Below are 25,826 nucleotides of genomic sequence, written 5' to 3' on the forward strand. Positions count from 1 at the left end.
TCTTTGCTGACAAGAATTCAATTGAGCATTCAGTTGAGACCCTGGCAGAGAACCTAATGCTGTCTCTGCTATTTCTCCTGCTCTCTACTGTCTGGAGCTAGAGCCAGTCCACATCATTCCTACACACTGACATTCAGAGAGCTTGAAAATGTCCAGAGCAGGGCACTGCAGAGATGAGCCATTCACAAGATGTTTGTTCCTTTTTGACTTACACGTTTTCTAGCACTACCTCTGTGCTTTAGACCCAGTCCCTGCCGTCAGGAAGCTCACCATCTGATACAGGAGGCAAACATGAACACGTGGTGTAGAGAAGCATCTAAGGACCTGTGGGAGCAGAGAGGCAGGACCCCTAGCCCAGCCAGGTGGGAGAAGTCAGAGAAGGCTTCTTGGGAGAGTGAATAGGAGCTTTTCAGGTGCACATGTGAGGCATTTGAGTAATACCAGCAAATGCTCTGGCCAAGTGCTTTCCTCCCCATTCCCCCCCCCCAAACTAGTTTAATCTCTAACCTCCAAGTGAGTTGTTGCCTGTTGTAGAGACCCCCATGTCTATTCAGTGTCTCATTCTTAGAGCCTTGGCTAAGGCTCAGTCCCCAGATTCCCTTACTCCTCCATCAGCAGGCCTGGCAGCTACCAACATCCCAGAGTTCCCAGCAGATGGAGTTACCATGGATCCTGGCTGCCTTTAAAGCACACATGTGGCCAACATCCCCATGTTGGGTAGAGGCAGCAGGCAGGGCTGTTCAGTGTTGGAAGGATGATGGGAGGCCTGGAGTCTATGGAAAGGTTCCTCTGACAAGGATCCAGAGTGGCAGTAGGAGGGACCAGACTGCAGAAATGGGGCCTTGACTCATGGCTGTGGGAAAAACAGAGGCAGAGAGAGAAGTTTTCAGGGTAAAATGAGGTACATAAATAAGACGAAGAGGAGCGAGCAGAGTGAGCTGGAAACACAGACACACAAAGTGTGATGGGAGCCAGAGATGCAGAGCATGGATTCAGGGAGGAGGGTAGGCAGATGAAAGAAAGAGCCCCAGTTCCCCTCCCAGAGGTCACTAGGTTGGTCTATGCCCCTGCCCCCTACTGAGACAAATGAGGCATCACAAAGTGGGTTGAACAAGGGGAAGAGATATGAGTGAGCTCTAGTGATGCTCATCTTTGCCCCTCTGCCCAACCCCTGATAGAAGTACTGATGGACCAGGGGGAATCCTTAACTTGTCCAGTGCTTGAAATGACATTAGCAGAACTCAAGTTGGTTGGAGCCTGGAGATATGGCTTCTGACCCTGGCTCTGCCACTGACTCCTTCTGTCACCTTGGGCAAGTCATTTCTGTCTCTGGGTCTCCTTTACTATATAACGAAGGTAATACTCCCTGTTCTTCCTCCTTCCAATAGTTTATTTTACAGTAAGGATAAAATAAGATGGTGTCTGGAGAGAAATGGGGACCAGGTAGTGTGGTGGTTCAGAGTGTGGCTCTAGAGCTGGGCTCTCTGGACCCCACCCCTTATTAGCTGTGCGTGTAGGACTGGTTGCTTCACTTCTCTGGGACTTAGTTCCCTCATCTGTAGAACAAGGGTGATGATAGTACCTACCCCACTGGGTCATGGTGAGGATTCATGGCGTGGTGTGCCTGGAGCATGGTGTGGGACTGTGTAGTGGAGAATGGTGGGAATAAAGTAGATGCTAGGGCCCCTTCTTTCCCACTGTTCACAGAGCCCTGGAGGAGGGAAGAGGGACCTGAGGGGGATAAGTGGCTAGAGTTTCTTTCTTGGGAAGGGCCTATTCCAGTTGGTTCCCCTGGAAAAGCCCCTTCCCACCTAGAGAAGTGGTGGCTTAGGCAGGCCCTGGAATAGTGGGTATTCAAGGGAAGAAGAGTCACAACTGAAAGGGACCTGGGGATCATCTAGTCTAATATGCTTATTATACAGATAGGAAAACTGAGGCCCAGAGAGAGCGAGTGATCACAGAGAAAGGGCAGAGCCCAGATGAGATCCCAGGTCTCCAGCACCCAAGACCTGACCTCAACCTTGAAAGGTGGTCTACAGGAGCCCTGAGGTTAGTAATAGAGACAGTGGGTTCTGCAGCTGAAGGAGAAGGCCCAGAGAGGACTGTGGGAGTGGTCCCTTCCCTTCACCCCCTCACTGCAACCTGGATCTCTCTGCTGCATGATCAGTGACCTTCTGTGAAGGAGAGGGCCCCATACTTGGGGGCAGGTGTATCAGCTTGCATGACTACTGCCCCATACACACATCTATGTCCTCTAAGAGAGGTTAGCAACCCCCACAGGTGTCTGCTTAAGAGAGTTTACTTGTTTTGATTAAAAGAGGGTTGTTTTCCTTTCAAGAGTGACATGCATTCAGGAGGGGAGTCCAACCCCAGGGCACCCTGCTCATCCTTGAGCTGAGGCCCACATAGGCTTGCAGCTCTTACCTGAGTTATCCAGACGGCAGGGCCCAGACTTGCACTGCTTATCTGTAGGGAAGAAACAGTAAATAATCAAAGTCTCAATAGCTCTCAGGTCAGGAAAGAACCCCCAAACCCTGTGGTCCATCCCCAACTCATTCAAGGAGAAGCTGATACATTTTCTTCTAACTCTGCTTCCTTATGGTGGGACCTCCTTTGCCTACATTTGACTTGACCCATGAGCAGCAGAGCCAGAAGGGAGCCAGCCCTCAAAGCCAGGGTCTATTCTGGGTACCCTCCTGCTTCCTTGGCCTGTAGCTTTGCCTCACCTCTCCCTCTCCCATGCCTTGTCCCAGCCAAGGAGGCACTAGTTTATGTATTTTGCATGTCTTTTTCACCTTCCATTGACTCATGCAAGCTCATGGTGCTGTCCAAGATGAGAATGGTAGCCATACTGGACTTTCTCTTATCTTAGATGTGGTCCACAGTTCCAGGCAACAACCTGCTTCTAATTATGCAAATTAGGCTTCACAAGCCCCTGGGCATCATTTGGCCAGGACCAGCAACCCCCAACCCCTTCAGATATTAAGAACCTGAGGCTGGCCTCATGATTCGATCTCTGGCCAGCCCTGGAGGATAGACAGGAAGAGTATCCGAGACCTGCCACAGCCTGAGCTGGAACTTTGGGGCACAGCCCCTAATGGCTATCTCACCACCCACCTGCACCCCTACCCAGCACACACGACAGCACAGGATTTCCATTCAGCCGAATACATGTGCTCCTCTTGGAAGCTGAGGTTGGGGCTCTTAATCAGACCCGGCATCAATGGTCTGGGTGTCAGTGCTATGGCCAGAAATTAATTGCCTTCCAGCTTCCAGCTGGGAGAAAAGCCTGATCAGTTCTGTTTGGCTCTCAAATGTCCATAGACACCTGTCTTGGTCAGAAAACCCTCTTCAACCTCCCAGCAGGCAAGAGGCCAGCTCTGGCTTAAGCACCTCCAGGGACAAGCGTCCTACTACCTCAGAAGCTTGTCTCCCCTTAGATGCAAGGGGGTGGAGGGGCAGAGGGACAGGACTGGGTCCCCCTTACTATTAATTTATTTGTAATATTTGTGTATGTATCCCTTGAAAACAGAAGGGGAGGCCCATCTTCTGCATAGATGCTGACCAGTGCATCCCCTGCTCACCTTTAATGTACTCACAGTTGTATGTGCTGCGCTTGCCCAGGGCCCGGAGGTAAATGCGGGCAGGGCCCTGGGCTGGTCTGCTGGCATTGATTACCTGGAAGGTCTCAAAGGGGGGGATCAGCACCTCATCCTCCCCAGGGAAGAAGGAGTAGCCCTTGATAGGTGCCCCAAGGCAGGTCCAGATGCCAAAGAAGGTGTCCTCCCCAAACTGCTGGGCTGCAACATTCTGCAGGGAGGCGGAGGCAAATCCTCCCAGCCTTACGGTGGCTCCAGGTGCTGCTGGCCGGAAGCGCAGGCCATGCACCCCTCGGAACACCTGGCGGCACTGGGGTGAACGCTGGCCCCTACCCAGCAGCTGCAGGGCCTCGGTCAGCAGGAAATGGAGTGTCTTGAAGGAGAAGTGGTGGAGGTAGGAGGCTCGGGAGCGGCCCGCCTCCCGCACGGCTGCGTTGAACTGCTTGTGCAAGGGGCTGTTGGCTGTGTAGGCCAGGAGGGCCACCCCATGCTCATCGCGGAAGCCAGGGGGTGGCAGGGGCAGCCGGGTAGGGCTGGGGCCCCACTCTGGTCCCCAGGCCTGGCGCTCCTGCCACTGGCTGCTTGCCAGTGCCCAGCCGTCAGCATACACTTTGTTGGCCTGGAACTCTGTTTGGTTGAGATCCGGGAGGGCAGCTGTCATGGCTGCTGCACAGCCAGCATACTGGTCATCAAAGGAGGCTGGGGCCATATCCAGGGGCATTTCTTGAGAGAAGAGGTCTCGTTGAGTGATGGGGTGGCTCTGGGCCTGAGGGAGAGGGAGCAGTAAGGACTGAGAGGATGAGCCTCAGGAGAATGGGAGCCTGTCACCAAATTTCTCCACTTAGATGATGATGCTGAGAGCCCCAAACACACCTGGAGGGGAAGGGGATTGGGAACGACTAGCTGCAGAGACCAGGGTCTGGGACTGTCCCCTCAGGCTGGGCAAGCCCCAAAGGGAGCATCAGTCATTCTCTCTTCCCTTGGCTCCTCACAGGAAGCCCACAACTCAGCTGACAACTCCCTGCTGACATGGGGACAGTGGAGGATAACCATACCTGAAGTGCTTCCATGAGGCCCATGGACACAAGCAGCAGAGACACCATGGCAGGAGGCTGCATGTTGGAGGTAGCCCTAGACAAGTTACTATCTCTCTTTGGGTCTCAGTTTCTTCATCTAGAAAATGAGAATGTTAATATGTAATTTCATAAACATTAATTGACACCTAATCTGTGCCACTCCCAGTGCTTGGCACAGAGTCACAACATAGAAATGAAGGCTCGAGAGAGAGTAGACCCTTCTTGCTGGAACATAGGAATATGGGAGACTTCCTGGAGGAGGTGTTACCTGAACAAGGTCTTTCAGATAAATAGGAGAATAAGGCTTCAATCAGTGGAGACTGGGATAGGAAGATTGGCATTTGGGGTGGGAAAGGAGTCGTGGGTAGCAGAAATGAGAAGAGCAAAGTGTTGAATGTAAAAAGTGAAAGACATTTTATCCAGCACGGCACAGCTTGCAGTGTGGGAATGTTGGGGCCGTTCGTGAAAGGTCCTGACTAGCACAGTAAGAGGTCTGGGCTTCACCCAGTGGGGGATGTGAGGCTGGAACAGGGCAGATCCAGGACTGGTCACCTGGTGGGACCATGGCATCCTTCCCTCCTGCAGTCCTGGTGCCAACTGAGCCCTCCTCCCCTAAGCCCTCGATTGCTTCCAGGGCAGGGACAGATGTAGACCCCCCAGGTGGTAAAGGAGAGGGGCTGAGAGTTGGGGAGAGGATGAGATGGGGAATGAGTCTCCAAGAAGGCAGAGTCCAGCTTGGGGTAAGGAACAGACAGTCTCTCTGTGTCCTCTCTCACTCTTAGCTGTGCTTGCTGTTACCGTGACAGTAGTACCCTTTCGGACCTTTTTCTGTGCACATGCAAGTAATTTAATATTTAAATATGCATACACACCTAGTTTTCTGTACACAGGCTGCTTTTGGTTTTTATTTTCTTTTTTTCAAAAAGGAAAAGGAACATGCCTTTTCATGTTTCACACACATCTCCTGTAACCTTTTTTCCAGGAAACAATGTATCAAGGACTTCCTTCCACATCATACATTCATATCTACCTTATTCATTATAATGGCAGCACGGGATTTCATAATATAGCTAAACCATAGTTTGTTCAACTATTTTCTTATGGGCACACATTTTTTTTGTAACTTTTTGACATTTTTGACATTACACATAATACTTTATGAACATCCATGCATATAAATCCTTATCTACTTATGGGCATATTTTTATAGGAAAGATCAAGAAGTGATATAATGTTGAAAGGATATGAATTAATGTTTATTTGGCACTGCTAAATTACCACCCAGAGGTACTAGTTTGCCCTTCTGTAACAGTGAATGAGAGTGGCCTTTTCTCTATGTCTTTGCCAGTTCTAGTTATTATGATCTCTCTCTCTCTCTTTTTTTTTTTTTTTTTTTTTTTTTGAGAGCGAGAATCCCAAGAGCACTCCATGCTCAGTGCAGAGCCCAACAGGGTCTTGATCCCACGACCCTGGGTTCATGACTTGAGCCGAAATCAAGAGTCAGCCTCTCAGCTGACTGAGGATATCTATTTTCTTATTCACATTTCTGCTTACTAACAGGATCAATCTTGACTTTAATGTTTAATGTTTTAAAGGTTTAAGTTTTTTAAATCTTTTTAAAAAATATTTAAGAGAGAGAGAAGAGAGAGAGAGAGAGAGAGAGAGAGAGAGAGAGAGAGAGAGAGAAAGGGCAAGCCGGGGGAGGGGCAGAGAGGGAGAGAGAGAATCCCAAGCATGGAGCCTGATGTGGGGCTCAACCTTACGAACTGTGAGATCATGACCTGAGCCAAGATAAAGAGCCAGATGCTTAACTGACTGAGCCACCCAGGTGCCTCTAAACGTTTAATTTTTTTTTAAGTAATACATTTTCATTGTTCAGAATTTAAATAGTCCAAAAGGCACACAATACAATATCTTTCTCTTGCTAATTCCTCACTCCATCTCCCCAGAGGCAACCAACATTCCCATTTTCTGTGTATCCTTCTAAAGATACTCTATGCACATATAAGCAAATGCAAAGGTATTTCTATTTTCCTTCTTATACACAAACGGTAAAACAGTCAGTGGTTCTTTGAGAATCTGATGAAAGGTGAAACGTCTCCTCAGAAAATGGAGGGGCATCTGGGTGGCTCAGTCGGTTAAGTGTCCAATTTCTGCTCAGGTCATGATCTCACAGCTCATGGGTTCAAGCCTTGCACTGGGCTCTGTACTGACAGCTCAGAGCCTGGAGGCTGCTTCATATTCTGTGTCTCCCTCTCTCTCTGCCCTTCCCCTACTCATGCTCTGTCTCTCTCTCTCAAAAATAAACATTAAAATTTTAAAAAAGCAAATGGATGTATGTACCCTCACACAATGTTACATAAATTTCAGGTGGTTATGTCTCTGCCCCCAGTCTCATTCAGGTTAAGCATCCCTGTTCCATAATCTGCTGGGTGGGAGGAGGCTAAACTTTGATGGTTCAGCCCACCCACAAGTCCACACACAGGAGCAGTGGATAGTTCTCGTGCATGCTGATACCTCAGCTTATGCTGAGCTTCTCACCTCTAGTTTTCCATGTTATTTTTGTGCCCAAGACTTTCTCCATCACCCTGTAAACTTGCTCAGGGCAACCCAAAAGTGCAGGGGATTTAATGTTCCCAGGGACAACCCTTAACCAAGGAAGAATGGTAGTCAGATTCCCTTTCCCACAGAGGGTACCCAGTGGGATTAAGCCCCAGTTGACCACAGTGGTCACAGTGTGCTCATTAACGCACTTTTTTTTGGGGGGGGGGGTGCTTTTCTCTTCTCCATCCCACTTTGCCACTTTTTAAATTGTATTTAATGTAATTTATTGTCAAATTGGCTTACATACAACACCCAGTGCTTATCCCAACAAGTGCCCTCCTCAATGCCCATCACCCACTTTCCCCTCTCCCCCACCCCCCATCAACCCTTAGTTTGTTCTCTGTACTTAAGAGTCTCTTATGGTTTGCCTTCCTCCCTCTCTGTAACTATTTTTTCCAACTTCCCTTCCCCCATGGTCTTCTGTTAAGTTTCTCAAGATCCACATATGAGTGAAAACATATGATATCTGTCTTTCTCTGAATGACTTATTTCACTTAGCATAATACTTTATTCATTTATCAGTTGATGGACATTTAGGCTCTTTCCATAATTTGGCTATTGTTGAAAGTGCTGCTATAAACATTGGGGTACATGTGCCCCATCCACTTTGCCACTTTTAAACTTGTACTTTCTGGGATCAACTTACAAATAAGCTCACTACACCCAAGTCCTTGTCTCTGGATTGGCTTTTGGGAAACTCTAAACCAAGAGAGGGGGTCTTTTGGGGTCACAAATCATCAGAATGTGGCCCAGAACTGTTCTATTAGCTTGGACCCTAGAATGATCACAGAAGGAGCAGACCTGAGCCCAGCCAGCCAAAAGCTGAGGCAGACTGGCAGCTTGAAGCAGAGCAGCCCAAGCAAACCCACTTTAGATTAGACAATCTATAGTCAGCCCAAAAACCTGTGAACATGTGAATAAACCTTTGCGTGCCACAAGATTTTATGGTACAGAGCAAAATGGTTATGCAGCAAAACCTCACTAGGCCAACTCTATCTCTTGCCATCTCTCTGTTGCCCTTGTTTCTATCCTCATCTCTACCCTGCAGAGACAAGGCAAGAAAAGAGAGAGTTCATAGGCTTGGGATAGGGAAGTCTGAGTTCTGAAGTGAGAGTGAGGACCTTGAATCATGTGGCCTAAGATACTAGCAGTGAGGATGGACCCAGAGTCATTAGGTATAATTTACTAGTCATGGTGTCTGATGGGATATAGGGGGTGCAACAGAGGGAAAAATCAAGGATGACATATGGATTCCATACTCCAGTCTGCTAACAGAGGAGGAGCAGAGACACTTTAAAAGCTCATTTTGCCCATCCCAGCACATGATAGGTGCTCAATACAAAATGAATGAATAATCAGGTTTAGAGGAAAAACGGTGAGTTCAGTTTGGCATGTGTGGACTCTCAAGGGGCAAATGTCCAAGGGATAGAAGAATGGACAATAAGATGAGACATGTGAGAGTCATGGGTGTATTGAAGTCAGAGAAGACATAAGATCCCCAGGGAAAGGAAAAAGAGGGCTGAGAAGCAAAGAAAAAGCTGCCTGAAGCCAAAGCACAGGCAGACCAAGACATCTTGGGTTTCTAGAGGCTCTTCACTTGGGTCTCATGAAGTACTCTGGTATTCTTGTGATAATTTCCTCTTTAAATTTTTTTTTAATTTTTATTAATGTTTATTTATTTTTGAGAGAGAGAGAGAGAGAGAGGCAGGCAGAGAGAGAGGGAGACACAGAATCAGAAGCAGGCTCCAGGTTCTGAGCTGTCAGCACAGAGACGGATGCAGGGCTTGAACTCATGAGCCATGAAATCATAACCTGAGCCAAAGTCGGACGCTCAACTGACTGAGCCACCCAGGCACCCCAATAATTTCCTCTTTAGGTTTTATCTAGCTTGCCATTGAAAGAGTCTCATATAATATACCATCTCTGTTATTCACCCAGTCACCCAAAATGGTCACTTGGATATCCATTCATTTGATCATTCATCAAACACTAAATTAGTTGCCATCTAATCACCATATGGATCCATCCTAGAAACTCCTTTTCTTTTCCCACCCCCACATCCCTTGCCATGGCTGAGGTCTGCCCCTGCCTCCTCCCTGATCTCCCTGCCTCAGCGGTCACCCCTGCTAATCCACCCTCCACAGAGCAGGGAGAACAGTGTTTCTAAAGCACAGCTGGTCAGGTTGCTTACCTGCTTAAAAACCTTGTGTGCCAAACCTAACTGGAAGAAATATTTCAAAATACAGAGTAAAAATGCAGAGATGAAAATTATGAGGGAATACATGAGAACACATCTAGAAAGGAAAAAAAGCAACAAAACACAACTTCCTTCCTTACCCTCAGGACAGAATCCTCCTCATGCTGGCATTTGAGGTGCTCTGTGACCTAGCCCTCCGTGACCTCTTCAGCCTCGTGCTTGGCTTCTCCAGTACAGAACAAAGTTCCAGGTGAGGCTCCACTTCTTCCCTCCCCGTGGCTCTGCACACATTGCCATCTGCTGGGGATGCCCTTCTCCTGCTACCCACCTTTCAAGGCTTAACTCAGGGTTCCCCTTCACCAGGGAGTCTTCTGATGACTCTGTGCTCTTAAATCACCCTGTGCTTCCCTCTGCCACTGTCCTAATCCTACTGTGTTGCCCTTATGTGTCTGTTTCCCCTCCTGGCCTGTGAGTTTCTTGAGGGCAGGGACCAGCTATGACCTGTTCTGTGTCCCCAGAGCTTAGCCCAAAGCAGCCACAGATGAGGCCACCTGGAATGTTTGCTGAGAGGCTGAGAGGCTTTCTGGGTGCAGCTAACAGTGTAGACCACTGCAGAACAGGTAGTTTGATGACTTTGGTGAGCAGTGTTTGGGGGAATGGGGTGGGGCCAGAATGATGGGGAGGTCATGGGAGGCAAGGAAGTGGAGGCACTGGGCAACCCCTTATATCCCACCTGCCCTTCTGTTTTTCCTCTCATCCTGTTCAGGGCACTTGTCATTTCTTCTTATCCAGACCCTCACTGAACATTTCCTTTTGGGGATGTGACTCTTAAGTCCCTTCCCAGGAACCCCTAAGTTTCTCAATGCCCCAAGCCTCCCTAGGTATCCTAAACCTCTCCATAAAAGGGGCTACGGTCTGAATATATGTGTTCCCCCCAAATTCATATGTTGAAATCCTAATACCTGCTGTGATGGCTTTAGAAGGTGGATCTTTTAGGATGTAATAAGTTCATGAGGGCGGAGCCCTCATGAATGGGATTAATGTTCTTTATCAAAGAGACCCCACAGAGCTCCCTAGCACCTTTTACCATATGAAGACATAGTACGAAGGTGCCAGTTATGAGCCAGAAAGAGAGTCTTCACCCAACCATGCTGGCACCCTGGTCTCAGACTTTCAGCCTCCATAACTATGAGAAATGTTTGTTTATAAGTTATGCAGTCTGGGATATTTTATAGCAACCTGAACAGACTAAAAGTTTCCCTGAAACTGTTCCTAACTCCTGAAACTCCACCATCAATACCCCAAATTTCCCCTTTAAAAGAGTCTTTCCCTGCCCTGTGCCCAGGAGGATGGCGGTGTGCCCCTTACCTAGGCCTTCTCCAGGGAAGCTGGTGTTGGTCTTCTGCGATGGCCACCAGGGGAGAGGAAAGGCAGGTTTCTCCTTTATACTGTCAGTCCCTCACCCCCCTGTCCCCACACAGCTGCTCAGAAATGTGACACTCCCCCATCTATTTCTGGATGTCTCCTCAAGGCTTGGGAACACTAGCCTCTGCCCAGTCTGCCCTGGGCCTGTGCTCCTCCCATGTAAAAGGGAACCCCTGAAGCCAGAGAGAAGGTGGGCTGAGGCATCGAGGATCCAGGCTGGAATGACTGTCTCCCCATTGGGTTTGGTCCTGTGCACAGCACCCCTGTCCTCGGTATCTTTTACATTTGCATTTTATTCCTTTTATGTGAGCATGGAGACTCACCTGACATGCCAGGAGAGATTCCCAGATTAAGGTGGCTGGGTCTGGCCAGCACTGATTTGCTAGGTGATCTTAAAGGACTTTCTGCTTCTGCCTCAGGGCCTCTGCTTAGTGACTAGATTTGATTCCATCTCTTGGGGCCTTTCTTGGATTTCCATATTTGGGGATGGGGGAAGCACTTGCATCAGAGAGGACAAAACTCTGATCCACTAGATCTGATACCAAGGACTTGTTTCAGCAAGCCTACCCATCCCAGACAGTATCTTCTGTTCCAACAGCAAATGCTGAGGGTCCTCCAGGGACAGAGGCAGCCAGGATACACAGGCAAGATGCTGTTTTTCATAGTCATGGTAAATAATAGAGAAACTCCTGATTTTCTAATCTAGTTGAGCTTTGGGATAGTCGGTCTCATTGGAAGGGGACAAGAATACTTGTCTTTTTTTTTATTTTATTTAAGTTTATTTATTTTGAGAGAGAGAATGTGCACAAGCAGCGGCAGGGGATGGGCAGAGAGAAAGGGAGAGAGAGAATCCCAAGTAGGCTCCATGCTGTCAGCGCAGAGCCCAACACAGGGCTTGAACTGGTGAATGATGAGATCATGACCTGAGCTGAAGAAGAGTCAGATGCTTAACTGACTGAGCCACCCAGGTGCCCCAAGAGTAGTTGTCTGGCAGCTGTGTTTGCCTGACAAGTGTTCTAGTTTTTTGGGATGCCGCTCCTTCCATGTACCTCCCCACATCTCTCCAAGCCTGTGTACACAGTTTGTCTATTTGGGGCTATAGGAAGGAATTTGGGAGAAAGCAGGATTCTTGATGAAGGAAATTCTTTATTTGGCGGGCAGCCTGAGGGGATGGGGCAGCAGGGATGGGGCTAAGTGAGTGAGCCAGACCAGGATGGAGGCCCTGTGGTTAAGTCTAACCTGGTAGGCACTTTCGCCCCGCAAGCAGCAGGAAGCATCTCTTTAAATCCTGACATTTGAGACCCCCCTCCCCCCACCAATTCCCATGGCCACTGTGAGAGTAACCCTCCCACCCCCAGCGGCTCAGGCTGCCAGAAAGCTGTTCCCAGAGCTGCTTACTGATTCCTCAGCTGGCCATTTCTCCCATTACCTCTGATTGGGCATCCAAAACTCAGAGCCAGGTTATTTATAGACAGGCCCGCAGCAGGGGAGGGGAAAGGCTAGTGTTTATAAACATGGGGTCACCTGAGTCTAAGAGGTCCAGAGAGGGAGGGTCTGGGGAGAAGTGGTACTGGCCCCTGAGGCTGTGAGATAGCTCTGCATCTGGTCCCACCCCACTAAAGGGAAGGGGAACGATGGGTGCCGCTCAGAGGTCCGACCACAAATGCTCCAAAGTTTGGGCCATATGCAAATATCATGCAAATCAGCAAATGCACCAGCGGAGACTTTCTGGTGGGCGGGACCCTCGTGGGCCTCCCCGGCGTAGTGGTCTGGGAGGTGGGGCCCAGCCAGGTCAGGGACCACCTGAGGAAGAGACAAGTCTCACAAGTCTCACAAGTCTCACAAGTCCCTGCCTCATCCCTGGCCTCGCTCGGAGCCAAAGTGGATTCTGGAGAAAGACCTCGCAGTCCTAGGGGTAGGGCGGTACGCCCCTCGGCCCCTTCCCGCGCCACACCCGCTGCCCCCACCCCGTGTCCGTTGTTGGAGAAGAGAGGTGTCAGGTTACCGCCGCGGGGGCTATAGTTAGCCGCGGGACTTTGTTGATCGGCTGGACTCCCGGGACAGCGCAGCGCCCGCCCGGACTTGAGCCCCCTGCCTCCTGCCCGAGCTATCAGCGCCCCTTCCCGCTCTCGCCCCTGCAACTTCCAGGTGGGTTCCCCGGCCTCCCTCCCCCTCCCTTGTCCGGGCGAAGCCAAATAACGGCTCCACCTTTACCATCGCAAGAAGGTCCCCGAGCAGAAGACGCTGAGCTTGGGGGCGACTGGGAACTTGGGGAGCGGAGCCCTGGGGTTTTGCGGAGGACAATTAAATCTAAAGCCCCGCCCACCCCCTTAGGCCCGCCCTTAGCCCCGCCCACGCCCTCCTGGACTGTATCCTGAACGGGGGCACTTCACACCCGAGGAACGGACCCAGGTCTTTGTCCCCCAGCCCATCGCCAATGGTGCCCTCGACATCTGGACCTCGCTTTCCTGAGTCTCCCCCAAAAACGATGCTGGTGGCTCTGCTGATGGCTCTCCATGCCCTCTGGCAGGTAACTGGGGGAAGCTTCTCCCACCACAAAGGGAACAAATAGTTCAGGGGCAGACCAAAAAGAGGTGGACTGGGGGGCTGACTCTTCAAGAATCTGTCCCAGGGACTCTTTAGGATCCCAGTCCTCTTAATCTTCTTCTTCTCAGGAACCTACATCCCTGCAGGCAGCCCCAAATTCCCATTCTCTCTCCCAGAATCCTCACCTCCACCCACTGGTCCTCCTAGGATCCTCCTTCCTTCATATCATTCCTCCCCACTTCCTGTCTGCCACCACAGGCGCAGCCCAGGCAAAGCGGCTTGGGCTACCTGTGCGCTGCCCTCCTGCAGCTCCTCCTAGACCGGGGCTTGACCTCCTCCACACACCCCACCCCATGTTTGGAAAAATGGGCTTCTAAAGCAGAAGAAGACTCAGGAGTCTCAGAGCTGACAGTGTCTTGGTATTGTGGCATGAGGGTGGAAGAGAATCTAAGGATGGAGGCAGGGTCAGGTCACTGGACATTGGCTGTATATTTGTATATCACCTGAATACTGATCTTAGTGCCAGAACAGTGCTTGGAAGTCATCTAGCCCCACTTCCTACCAGGTACAAGAACTTCTCTAATGACAAAATGACCCCTTCATGTTGTACAGAAGTGAAGATCTATATGCTGTCCTTACAATATCCCTGTGAGGTAGAAAGTATCCTCAGTTTATACGTGGAGAGCCCATAAAAGTTAAAGAGACATACACAGGATCCCACAGCTAGTAAATGGGGAAGTCAGCATTTGAACCCATGTCTGTCGACTGCAGTGGCTGTGCTATTTAAGCCCTTGAGCTCTTGCCAAATTGCATATACTATATATCTGGTCATAGAAATGAGATACTGTGTTTCTGAATTGATCTGCCACCAGGGCCCGCGTCCAGTGCTCTGAACTTCTATCCTTTCCTATGTGGCTCCTCTCTTTCCTACATCCATAGGCCCGGGCTGTTCCCATCCTGCCCCTGGGCCTGGCTCCAGACACCTTTGATGATGCTTACGTGGGCTGCACAGAGGAGATGGAAGAAAAGGCAGTCCCTCTGCTGAAGGAGGAGATGGCTGGCCACGCCCTGCTGCGGGAGTCCTGGGAGGCAGCACGGGAGGCCTGGGAGCACAAGCGTCGAGGGCTCACCCTGCCCCCTGGCTTCAAAGCCCAGCACGGAATCGCCGTCATGGTCTATACCAACTCATCTAACACTTTATACTGGGAGCTGAACCAGGCTGTGCGAACAGGCGGTGGCTCCCGGGAATTCTACATGAAGTACTTCCCCTTCAAGGCCCTGCATTTCTACTTGACCCGGGCCCTGCAGCTGCTGCAGGGCAGTGGGGGCTGCAACGGGGGACCTGGGAAGGTGGTGTTCCGAGGCGTGGGCACCCTTCACTTTGAACCCAAGAGGCTGGGGGACTCTGTCCGCTTGGGCCAGTTTGCTTCCAGCTCCCTGGATGAGGCAGTGGCCCGCAGATTTGGTAATGCCACCTTCTTCTCTCTAAGGACTTGCTTTGGGGCCCCTATCCAGGCCTTATCTGTCTTTCCTGAGGAGCGCGAGGTGCTGATCCCCCCACATGAAGTCTTCTTGGTCACCAGGTTCTCCCAGGAAGGAGCCCAGAGCCTGGTGACTCTCTGGAGCTATAATCAGACCTGCAGCCACTTTAACTGTGCCTATCTGGGTGGTAAGCCATGCACGAGGGAAGCAGGACTGGTGGGATGGGTGAAACAAACCAGGATGCCCTTTCAGGAGACCCACTTGGTTAATGGGAAAGCTGAGGGCTAGAAGTCAGCTGTAATTACTATTCTCTGTGACTTGGGTTCTGCCAGCTCTTAAAAGGTCTTATAAGTGTTTTCTGGATCTATGAACATTCTCAGGTGATTCTGTAAATATTCTCAAAAGGTTCTATCTGCTGTATAGTCTGATTGACCAATAGAATCTGGTTAAGGAGATTGATAAGCAGAGGAAAGCGATGGGTGCTTCTTCAGATCTCAAGAGGCCCTGGGCTTAATGGGGTTGACAGGACACATATATGATGCTGTTCCTAAGTGCCGAGGCAAGGACAGCATGGAGGAGTGGCTGGGGCCAGGGGGGGAGCAGGGACAGATAAGCTGGAAAGATATTCCAGGGGAAGAAAGAGGAAAGAAAGTCAGAAGTCGGCATTTTGGAGAAGGGAAAGCTGGATTGAGAAGGGGGGAATGGCCCACGCCAGGACCTGGTAGGAAGGGAAGCTTGGGGTGTGAGGTTCTGTATCTACATGGAGGCCTCTCATGGTGCTATCTGTTCCAGGGGAGAAGAGGCGGGGCTGTGTATCTGTACAAAGTGAGTACTCTTTGCCCCCTCCCTCAGCTGCTTCAACTCCCCCTGGCCCTACTGACCCTTCACCTTCTTTTCTTCTCTCTTCAGCAGGAGGACAGCCAGACTCCACCTCCCAGGGGGACTTCTCTCTACTCTCCTGGAAGACCCTGTTCTTGGCACCTAGGGGCTTCCAGATCTCAGGAGTCGGGCCCTGAAAGTTCAATATCTGCCACTTAGGAGTTCTGGGAACTGGTGACCTTCATATGAAGAAGGGAGCTTCGAACAGCCTCGAAGCGAGAAAGTGGTTTCGGACACAGCCCTAGCAGCCACTTCCCCAGGGATGGGGACCCACCCAGCCATCTCTCTATCCAGCCATCTTCCCTCCCAACCAGGATGTGGGGGGATCTGAGGCCATGGCAGGGTGGAGGGAGCCCTGCTGTGTGGTGGTAGGGACTCCCTGGGACAAGCACGGGTAGTACTATGACGATCACTCAATTAAACAGTATTGCAGTGTGGTGACATCAAATTTCACGATTGGTTTATTCCATGAGACCAGACCATCTACTCTGCTCTAGCCTTGCCAGACTCAGAAACTGAGGGACTAAAAGGATGACTTCTTGATCCCTCCTAGACATGGTCTCCTATGCAGACCCCTGTCACATACCACAACTTGCAAACCAGAAACTTTAAGAGTCAGAGATTCCCCATAACCTCCGGAAGGAAGGCAGAAAGGGAGAAAGGGAGGGAGAGAGGGAGGGAGGAAGGAAGGAAGGAAGGAAAGGAAGGAAGGGAGATGGATTCATCGCCCATTTGTCAGATGAGGAATGCAAAGCTAAGGAAAGAAGCAACTTGCTCAAGATCAAAGAGTTAGTATTAAAACCAGGCTCCCTGCCTCCCAGTCCAGAATCCTTTCCACTAATGATGTGAAGGAACTCAAGTAGGAGCCTAAACCCAAGATATCTGGGACCCCATAGCAAGACATTTCTGTCTCTCCTGCTCCCACAAGAGTCCATTTCAGGGACAAGGGAAAGGGATCTCAAAACATGAAGAGACAGAGATCCTTACACTCTCTAGAGGCATCTGACATCCAGAACAGAAACTTTATTGAGGCAAGTAAAGCAGCACAGGCTTCTACTAAGTGACCCCTACCCTCACTTATCTAGGCTTCTCTACCTAGTAACAGAAGAAGGGACCCTCCCACCGCATCAGGACCCCCCCTTAGATTCCCAAATCTTCCTCCTGGGGCAGGTCCCCAGCCGCCTCTGATTCTTGCTCCCTGTGCACTAACACATGAGCTGGGGAGGAAGGGCCAGACTCTCCAGAAGCTGGAGTCCTAGCCCCTCCGGCATCCCGAAGCCCAGTTTCCGAAGATACCTGGGTCCCCACCAGCCCTGGCACTGTCAGCTCTGGGGTTTCAGGGATGGGGGGGCCCAGATTCTGGAAGCTGTTGCGCACTCGGGTGATGTAGCGACTGAGGACGCTGGCACCTGCGGGTGGTCGGGGTGTCCCTCCCTCTTCCAGAGTCCGCCGCACACCAGCCACCTCACTTTGCAGTCGAGACACAGTCTTGGTCAGCTCTGTCAGTCTGTTGCCCAGGTCTGGGGGTGTGGGGGAAGGTATTGATGGGGATCATCTCAGAAGATGAGCCTGCCCTGAACCACTTCTACCCTCAACAGAATCTCAGGGGACATATGCCTGTGGGTCCTGAGGGAGGAAAACTGGAGAAAGTGAGAGACTGGCTCGTGGGCTGGGGATCAGGAGCAGGCAGAGTCTGGGGCAGATGAATCTGAGTGGGGCTGAGGTGGCCATGAGTTTAGAAGATACAAAGAAGGAAAGAGATCCTCTCCCCAGAGAAGGGGTCAGGAATCACAGGGATGGGAAAGTTTTAATGGGTAGAGATTTGTGCCTCTGCCCTTGTCAGCCCTGTTCCCATCTAACCATCCTCAGGGCCCAGTTTGAATTACACCTCTGCTTTCTCCCATTTCTGGTCCTCTACTCTTCTACCTTCCCAATAGCCTGTCAAAATAATAGGTGCTGTCTCCCCCCCCCCCCCTCTCTCTCTCTCCCTTGGGCTCCCATAGCAATTTGGGTCTCTCCTAGCTAAGCACTATCTGCCTACAAAGATGGTTTCTCTTTCTCACCGGACTGAAAGTTTCCCCTGTGTCTCTGCTTGACATAGTACCCCCTCCCTCCAAGATGAGGCTGGAACAAACGGAATGTAGTGGTGAATGGTGGTTGAGTAAGTGAATAAGTGAATGAGTGAATAATGAGTTAAGTGAGTGAGTGAATGGGTAAGAGAGTGAATGAATCAACAAACACTTGAAAGATTAAATGAAATGAATGGAAAAAATGTCTGAATGGCTCAGAGAGTCATTAAGTAGAAAGGCCACACTGCAGGGTGTGTCTGGGTGTGTGGGATTTATATGAGCTAGGACTGGCAATGGGGAAGGTTTGGGGGCAAGCCACTAACCTTTCCGACGGGTCTCCTCAAACTCCCGCCGGGCTGTCTCTATGTAGCGCTGTACCAGGGCCTTGATGACTCGGAGGCGGTAGGATCCACGTTCTCCCTCCCCAGGCCCTGCCCCTGCCCCAGGATTGGCCTGCGATGGGAACACCAGAGGGTGAGAGAGACCCCCACCCCAAGCCATTCTCTAATTCTTGTGCCCTCCCCCAGATGATAAAGGTTGGAGGCCAAGTCTGTGCAGACTTTGCTGCCCCTGAAGGCCACATATTTAGACCCTGATGCAGTCCTGGAAGACAGGAGGCAGACGCTGAGGAATGGCCAAGGGTAAGAGAACCAGGGTAGGGGGGCGAGGGGTCGGAAGGGGTGCAGGGGGTGGGTGGGGCAGGGCAAAGACAAAAATGTTGAGCCGGGCACAGTTGAGTTCTCTCTCCTGCCACCAACCCCATCTTGGTTTTCTTGAGTTAGTCCAGGCTAACTCTGCCCTTCAAATTCTGCACAGGGGGAGACTAGGGGCTGGGGGGAGGCACCCACAGGTACCTGCTCATGCTTATGAGATGGATATCATCATGCCAATTAGAATGATTGGTTTGGGGTCCAGTTATAGGCCTCAGAACGGTATCAGAAGGGCAAGCAGGGCAATGGATGGAGCAGACAGTGGAGAGAGAACAGAGGTGTAGTAGGCAAAGCACTAGACTGGGATGACTTAGGTTCAAATCCCAGCTCCATCATTTAGCAACTTTGTGCCTCAGGCAAGCTACTCAATTTCTTCAGGCCTGAGTGTCTCCAAATTTAAGACAGAAATGGTAATAATGTCTACTTCCCAGGTTAGTACTTCACTGGGACATAGAGTAAGGGCTCTCTACATGCTTAGGAAATAATTGTTTTCATCTAGTTTTATCTTCTCTCTAGATATTTTAGAGTTACATATGTACTTTTATAATATAACAAAAGCAAAACATTTTTTAAATATTTTCAGGGAAAAGATGGGATTGACCAAGATGGGCAGGCAGAAGCATGAGAGAGAATGATAGGTCCTTTACAGCTACAGAGTTATGTAAAGCATTTTTCTTATTAAATAATCAGTAAAGACTTAGGGAGGCCATTTCCTAAGGATGTGAGATAGGTGGGAAAGGACACCTGATTGGATCATGAAAGAATAAGTGAGGTGGGGGCAGCTGGGAGAAGGGTGGGACTCCCATGGGGGTGCACTGGAGGAGTGGGGTGATCCCAGCTGGCTAGTGTGTGTGTGTGGGGGGGGGTGGTCCAGCAGGACACACTGCTTATGCCCATTCAGGACTGGCACATGCCCAGAGAATGGGGTTCAAGCCCAGGCAAAGAGGCAGAGTCTCACCCTAGGGTGGAGGAGTCTTGACACATGGTCTGCAAATATGCATCAGGTAGCCTGGACAGGAACAGGAAGTGGCAGGGGGAATAGGGTGATAATTCCAGAATTTGGAGTCAAAAGTCCATTAAGGTAAAGGAGGGGTCTATACAGGAACTCCTGGAGCCAGGAAGTGGTGGGAACAGGGAACCCTGGGTATTTAGTTTCTTGTAAGCATCCTGTTTTCCCCATGCTGAACACATGCAGTTTATTGTGCCTAGAACTCCCATGTCCACTGTATCTGCCCATCAACCTCCTGTTTACCCTTCAGGATACTGTTCTTCCCTCAAGACTCCGGGAAACTCCTGGCTTCCTGGGTCTGGGGCCTGTCCTCTGTGCTTCTTTCCATAGGCTGGCTCTGCTGTGCAATTAGAGTCCATCTCCTTCCTACTCTAGACCTTGAGGGACCACCATTATGCATATCTTTATTTCCAGAATAGGTGTGCTTTGGTAAGTACTTGTTGAACAAACTATTGACCAATCAGGAAGAGCCTTCTTCACCTGGGGATCTGGCCTGGCGACCCTGGCCTGGAGAGATCCTCAGGTAACAAGTTTTAAAGGGAACAGATAGAACCCCCTACAGACCTGGCAGTAATGCTGGTCTGAATTAGGATGGGGCGCCCATGCCTGGGTTAGGGAACAGACAACAAGAAATAAGGGAGCCCCTTGGAGGCTCAGCCTCCTCTCTCAGGCCTCTATCAGCCATTTAATTTCCTAGTTTGTGGGGCATTTGTCCCTTGGTTTCTTAACTTTTTTTTTTTTTTTTTTTTTTAAATGCTTATCTGTGTCTTGGCTCAGTTTAGGGCCAAGAGGTTTGTCTGAAGGCTGGGAGCTTTTTTTTTCTTTCTGATGGCAAAAATATTATGTAAAAATAGTAATAAAAATACAATACTGAAAAGGATTATTGGGGGAGTAGGGGTTTCTTGATCCTTCTGTGGCCCAGCAGAGGCTCCGGTGGCCACTTAAGGCTATAGAATGTGCCTGAGCTGAACAGGGTGTCAGTGGCTTGGGAGCAAGGTGGCATGGATTTCTGTTTAAGCTGGGTGACCCATGGTTGGAAATCTAGAAAATGGCCAGAGTCAGGAAGAAGGAAAGGCAGTCATGTGTTAGAGGAGGACCTAGGAGCTGGCCTTCTGGAGAACATGTCCAGAAAGACAGACGAGGGTGTGCAGACAAACAGGTGGTATAGATAACACCATTGAAGGCCTGTTGTGACGAAGACAACAGACAAGCAAATGAGGTACTCACAAAAGTGGGGATTGGCGGGTAGTCTGGCTTCTTGGTTTTACAGCAGGAACAGCAACAGCAGATGAAGCAGAATATTCTCCTGAGAGAGTCAGAGGACCCACAGCGGTTGATCAGGGGACAGGGTGTAGGGAATTGGGCAGGAGCTGGGCTAGGGGTGCTGGGTGCTTGGGGGGTTGGGAGCGAAAGCTCTGAGGTCATTACCTGAGAAGGTAGAAGAGGGCCTTGGGGGAGGGCAGGATGTTGAAGGGCACAGGCAGCGTCAGGCCTTCCCGGAAGTAGGACAGGTAGAGCTTGGAGCGAGCAAACTTCCACTCCACATCGGCATCGTCCTGAGGCCGGAGGCAGAGGCTATGCAAGGACTGCTTTGGCCCCTCGCCCTCCTGCCCGCGCAGTCTGCCTCATCCTCCCCCTGGTCTCCATGTCTCTTCTGCAGTGTGCCAAGTGCCGCCTTCTCCCCATTCCCATTTATCACTCACATTTCCCCCACCTGGCTCCCCCCTTCTTTTCTTCCTCAGCACTGTCTTTCATCCTCTGACATCCAATTCCTGCCCAGGCTGTTCTCCAGCCATAAACCTGACCCCATCCATCTTCCCTCTCCCTTCCCATGTTCCCATCTACATTTCCACAACACACCCTTCCTCCCCACCATGAAGCGTCTTGTGTCTGGAGAAACGAATAGCATTATTAAAGAGCCTCATTTTAGAGATGAAGAAAATGAGGCCTGGTAAGGAAAACTTGCCCCAAGCCACAAAACAAAACAGGAGGGGAGCCAGAGGAGGAACCCAAGTGTCTGGACTCCTTGCATCCATTTCCTCTCCATCTCTGTGTCCCTTCTTTTCCCTGGCCACAGGTGGCCTCAGTCCACACACCTCAATCTTCTGGAAGGAGTTGGTAATCATGGCAATGAGCATGTTGAGCAGCACAATGACCATGACGATGGTAAAGATGCCGTAGAGGGCCCGGCCCACGAATTCAGGCACCAGAAACTGAGGCATGTCTACAACGCTGTGCTCCTCCATGCCAAACATGGTCCAGAACAGAAACTGGAATGTCTCGTTGAAACTGGTGTGCCGGGCCAAGCAAAGGATAGGATGTGAGGGGTGGGAGAAGAGCCTGAGCACCACCCGGACACACTCCTCCTCACCCTCCGGGACCCAGCCAGACACACTCCTCCTCACCCTCCAGGACCCAGCTAAGGGCGATCTGCTTCTATGAAGCCCTTTGGACCACAATGACCCATACCTACTCTTGTCATTTCTGAGCTCTCACTTTTATTCTTTCAGTAAGCCAATATTTATAAAGCATGTTACTACGAGTCAAATGTACTAAGGATACAGCTATGACAGAGTAGGGGCATGAAGACCAGTTAAGAAACTTGTCATGGTCTGGGTGAGAGAGGATGGTGATTTGGACCACTCTGATAGCAAAGCCAGTGCCACCTCTTCCGGGAAGCCCTTCCTGAACTCCCTTCTCGACCCCCAGCAGAATGTGCTTGTCTGTTAGTCACTCACAGACCTGATCACATTATCTGTGAATCCATCTTACTCCCTCCATCTCAGTGCCAGTTCAGGCCTAGATTACTGCAACAGCCACTGCATCTGGTCTCTGGCTTCAATCTCTTGTTATTCTGTCCTCTACATTGCATCCAAGGTGTCCTTCCTTCCTTCCTCCCTCCCTCCCTTTCTTCTTTCTTTCTTTCTTTCTTTCTTTCTTTCTTTCTTTCTTTCTTTCTTTTAGAAAGAGAGAGTGAATGGGGTGAGGAGGGGGAAAGAAAGAGAGAGAGAGAGAGAGAGAGAGAGAGAGAGAGAGAGAGAGAGAGAATCTTAAGCAGGCTTCACGTTCAGCATGGAGCCCAATACTGGGCTCAATCTCACAACCCTGGGATCACTACCTGAGTTGGCTCAACCAACTGAGCCACCCAGGCACTCCCCGCTCCCCTGCCCCATCTAGGTGTTCTTTTTAATTGCTGATTTGAGGTTTGTCAAACCTTAAATGCTCCTAATCACTCTCAGTTCATATGCCTACCATGCAACTTACCTGAGATTGTTAGCAGAAATATTTTTTTTTACTTAATAAGGTGTCATCTGTGAACGAACAACACAGGAGGGCTCAGGCTGCCTGTGCCACTGTGGAGTGACTGATACCACCAGGACCTATGAAGCAAGCTGGAATGAATGGTTGCTGCCTCTGGTGCTACAGTTCATGGTTTCAGCTGTCTAAGCTCAGTTCCTTTAAGTTAATATCCTGAAGGTTGGATGTGAACAAAAGTTCTTAGTAAGAGGATTGGTCTCCATTTATACTGGAATAAAGCCTCCATTTATACTGGAACCAATGACAAAGCCTTGACCAATATCCACAGGCCCAAGTGTAGCTCTTTCAGCATCATTGATAAAACCATGTAGTTGCACTCATGAAGAATTTATAACAGAATCATTGCTTGGAAGGCCACCCGGAGCTCCCTGGCATGCTGGAAACAGCCCAAGCTTCTTAGGAGGACATTCGTGGGCTCCATGACCTGGCTCCTCTACCCTCTCCAGCTCTTCTCTCAGAACTCCCTCTACATGCCAAACATGGAAGACATCTTGCTATTCTACAGCCATACCTCCCTGCTTTGGTACGTGTTCCCTTTCTGCCCAGGATGCCCTGCACCTTCTCTGAAGTCCATAATCCTTGTAGGTGGAGTCCAGATAATCCCTTCCTGGTGAAGTCTTTCCTGATTACCCAAGCTGGCTGGAATGAATGGTTGCCACCCCTAGTGGTTTCCCCCGGAAGGAGCTTTCCCCTGTGGGTCTCCTCAACAGAAGCCCTCCTTCCTCACAGCACTTATCACCACAAATTGAGCTTATTTGTGCACACTGGGTATCTTCTTCATGAGACTGAGCCTGGTTCGGTTCATTTCCTCTATCTGTGCTTCCAGTGCCAGGGATAGGACTTACTGCAAAGGTGTCAGTAAATGGGTGTGGGCCCAACAACAATTATAAAAAGCCCACCACAACTGAATGATGAAGTGAATAAACTTAAAAAGTGGGCAAATGAATGAATGGACAATGAATGAGTGAGTGAATAAACAGACACAAGAATTATTGGCCATGTTTTGGAAGAATTGAGCATCAAAAAGAAATAATGACTATAATGGATTCTTATATTTTAAAAAATCTTTGAATCCCATAGTGATTTTTAAAAAGTAAGACAGCACTTCTTTAGAGAAGAATGCCAGCAAATAAATGTAGAAAGAGAGGCGCCTTGGTGGCTCAGTCAGTTGAGCGTCTGACTTCGGCTCAGGTCATGATCTCACATTCATGGGTTCAAGTCCTGCATCGGGCTCTGTACTGACAGCTCAGAGTCCGGAGCCTGCTTTAGATTCTGTGCTTCTCTCTCTCTATCTCTCTCTCTCTCTGCCTCTCCCCTGCTCATGCTCTGTCTCTTTCTCTGTCTCTCAAAAATAAATAAATAAATAAATAAATAAATAAATAAATAAATAAATAAAATGTTAAAAAATTAAAAAAATATTTATAGAAAGAATGGCAGTAGTAGAAGATCACCATCTTGAAGCCACTATTATAATAACTGATTCATCTATGGATGCTAAAGCCAGTGAAAGGTGGCAAGGGAACAGGTTAGTCACACGGTCTCAGCATATCTTTATATTACTAAAGGGCATCCTTAGTACCTTTACAGTGAAGAGGTTTGCTAGACCATTGGGCCTCCCAATGGGCTACATTGACATCTTCTGTCTCCTGATGTGATGCAGTGGAAAATACACATCATCAACTACGTTGTGTTCTTGATAAAACTGCTTAACTTTAATCTTATCATGAGGAACTAGTCAGATAAATCCCAACTGTAGAATACTCTACAGTATACTTTGATCTGTACTCTTCAAAAAAGTTCATTTGTTATGAAAGACAAAGAAAAGGTAGAGGGCATGTTGCAGATTAAAGGAGACTAAAGAGAGGGGCCCCTGGGTGGCTCAGTCGGTTGGCGTCCGACTTCGGCTTAAGTCATGATCTTGCCGTCTGTGAGTTTGAGCCTCGCGTTGGGCTCTGTGCTGACAGCTCAGAGCCTGGAGCCTGCTTCGGATTCTGTGTCTCCTTCTCTCTCTGCCCCTCCCCCGCTCATGCTCTGTCTCTCTCTCTCTCTCTGTCAAAAATAAATAAACATTAAAAAAAATTTTTTTTAAATAAAGGAGACTAAAGAGATAGGATAACAAAATAAAACACATGACCCCAGATTGGCTCTCAGAGTTTTAAAAGGGTAGAAAGACTTTTGGGGGGGGGGTCAACTGGAGAAACTTGAATAAGAACTATACAGAAAATAATAATTTGGGTTCAATATTAATTAATTAATTAAACAATGCTTAAAGTAAGCTCTACATTCAATGTGGGGCTTGAACTCACAACCCCCGGATCAAGAGACACATGCTCTACTGACTGACCTAGCCAGGTGCCCCTTGATATTAAATTTTTTGAGGGTGGGAGTGCCTGGCTGGCTCAGTCAGTAGAGCATGTGACTCTTGATCTTGGAGTCATGAGTTCAAGTCCCACATTGGGCATAGAGCTTACTTAAGAAAAGAAAAAAGAAAAAGCATCCAACTTCATCTCAGGTTCATGGGTTAGAGCCTGCTTTGGATTCTCTGTCTCCCTCTCTCTCTGCCCCTTGTGCATGCTCTCTCTCTCTCTCAAAAATTAAATAAACATTAAAAAAAAAAGAAAAGAAGAAATAAATTTTTTTAGTGTGATAATCGTTTTGTGGTTATGCTCTTAGGAAATCTCCTGAAATATTTAGGGATAAAGTGTCATAATGTTTGCAACGTACTTTTAAATGTTTCAAGGAAAATAAAATAAGGAGAGCAATAGATAGAGCAAAGTGTGGTAAAACATTAACAACTGATGAAGCTAGGTGAAGGGTATATGGGCAACCACTGTGCTTTTAACTTTTTCATAGGATTGACATTTTTCAAAATACAAAGTTTGGGGGAAAAGTGAATGAGTGAGTAAATGAG

At 49.3% G+C, this 25,826-nt stretch overlaps 3 protein-coding genes across 8 annotated transcripts in view; 1 reads left to right on the forward strand and 2 right to left on the reverse strand.

The window, feature by feature from the left end:
- Positions 1–174: 174 nt before the first annotated feature.
- Positions 175–10,929, reverse strand: ART1 (ADP-ribosyltransferase 1). 4 transcript variants are annotated; one of them, XM_060605752.2, is made up of 5 exons: positions 10,845–10,929; positions 4,655–4,772; positions 3,585–4,365; positions 2,425–2,466; positions 175–853 (listed from the first exon to the last, which is right to left on the reverse strand). In XM_060605752.2, exons 2-5 carry the CDS (start codon positions 4,715–4,717, stop codon positions 774–776), a joined length of 966 nt encoding a protein of 321 aa, XP_060461735.1. In that variant the 5' UTR covers positions 4,718–4,772; positions 10,845–10,929; the 3' UTR covers positions 175–773. The 4 variants fall into 4 exon arrangements, with proteins under 4 accessions (XP_060461735.1, XP_060461738.1, XP_060461737.1 ...); XM_060605755.2 differs by lacking the exon at positions 10,845–10,929 and adding an exon at positions 9,617–9,703 and having other exon boundaries at positions 3,679–4,365; XM_060605754.2 differs by lacking the exon at positions 10,845–10,929 and adding an exon at positions 9,617–9,703 and having other exon boundaries at positions 3,600–4,365.
- Positions 9,641–16,707, forward strand: ART5 (ADP-ribosyltransferase 5). 3 transcript variants are annotated; one of them, XM_060605759.2, is made up of 6 exons: positions 9,641–9,726; positions 9,995–10,096; positions 13,236–13,431; positions 14,388–15,117; positions 15,723–15,755; positions 15,840–16,707. In XM_060605759.2, exons 3-6 carry the CDS (start codon positions 13,339–13,341, stop codon positions 15,944–15,946), a joined length of 963 nt encoding a protein of 320 aa, XP_060461742.1. In that variant the 5' UTR covers positions 9,641–9,726; positions 9,995–10,096; positions 13,236–13,338; the 3' UTR covers positions 15,947–16,707. The 3 variants fall into 3 exon arrangements, with proteins under 3 accessions (XP_060461742.1, XP_060461743.1, XP_060461739.1); XM_060605760.3 differs by lacking the exons at positions 9,641–9,726; positions 9,995–10,096 and adding an exon at positions 12,646–13,049 and having other exon boundaries at positions 15,843–16,707; XM_060605756.3 differs by lacking the exons at positions 9,641–9,726; positions 9,995–10,096 and adding an exon at positions 12,650–13,049.
- A 138-nt stretch (positions 16,708–16,845) lies between these two features.
- The window catches only part of XNDC1N (XRCC1 N-terminal domain containing 1, N-terminal like), a 36,438-nt gene continuing 27,457 nt past the window's right edge, over positions 16,846–25,826 (reverse strand). The window contains exons 20-24 of the mRNA XM_060605731.3: positions 21,694–21,886; positions 21,026–21,153; positions 20,825–20,903; positions 18,202–18,331; positions 16,846–17,329 (exon numbers count right to left, since the gene is read on the reverse strand). Of these exons, the coding sequence (XP_060461714.1) occupies positions 16,950–17,329; positions 18,202–18,331; positions 20,825–20,903; positions 21,026–21,153; positions 21,694–21,886 (910 nt within the window). The 3' untranslated portion in view covers positions 16,846–16,949. The remainder of the gene's footprint in view (positions 17,330–18,201; positions 18,332–20,824; positions 20,904–21,025; positions 21,154–21,693; positions 21,887–25,826) is intronic.

The sequence above is a fragment of the Panthera onca genome, chromosome D1 (assembly GCF_046562875.1).
Source record: "Panthera onca isolate mPanOnc1 chromosome D1, mPanOnc1 haplotype 2, whole genome shotgun sequence".
Classification (NCBI taxonomy): domain Eukaryota; kingdom Metazoa; phylum Chordata; class Mammalia; order Carnivora; family Felidae; genus Panthera; species Panthera onca.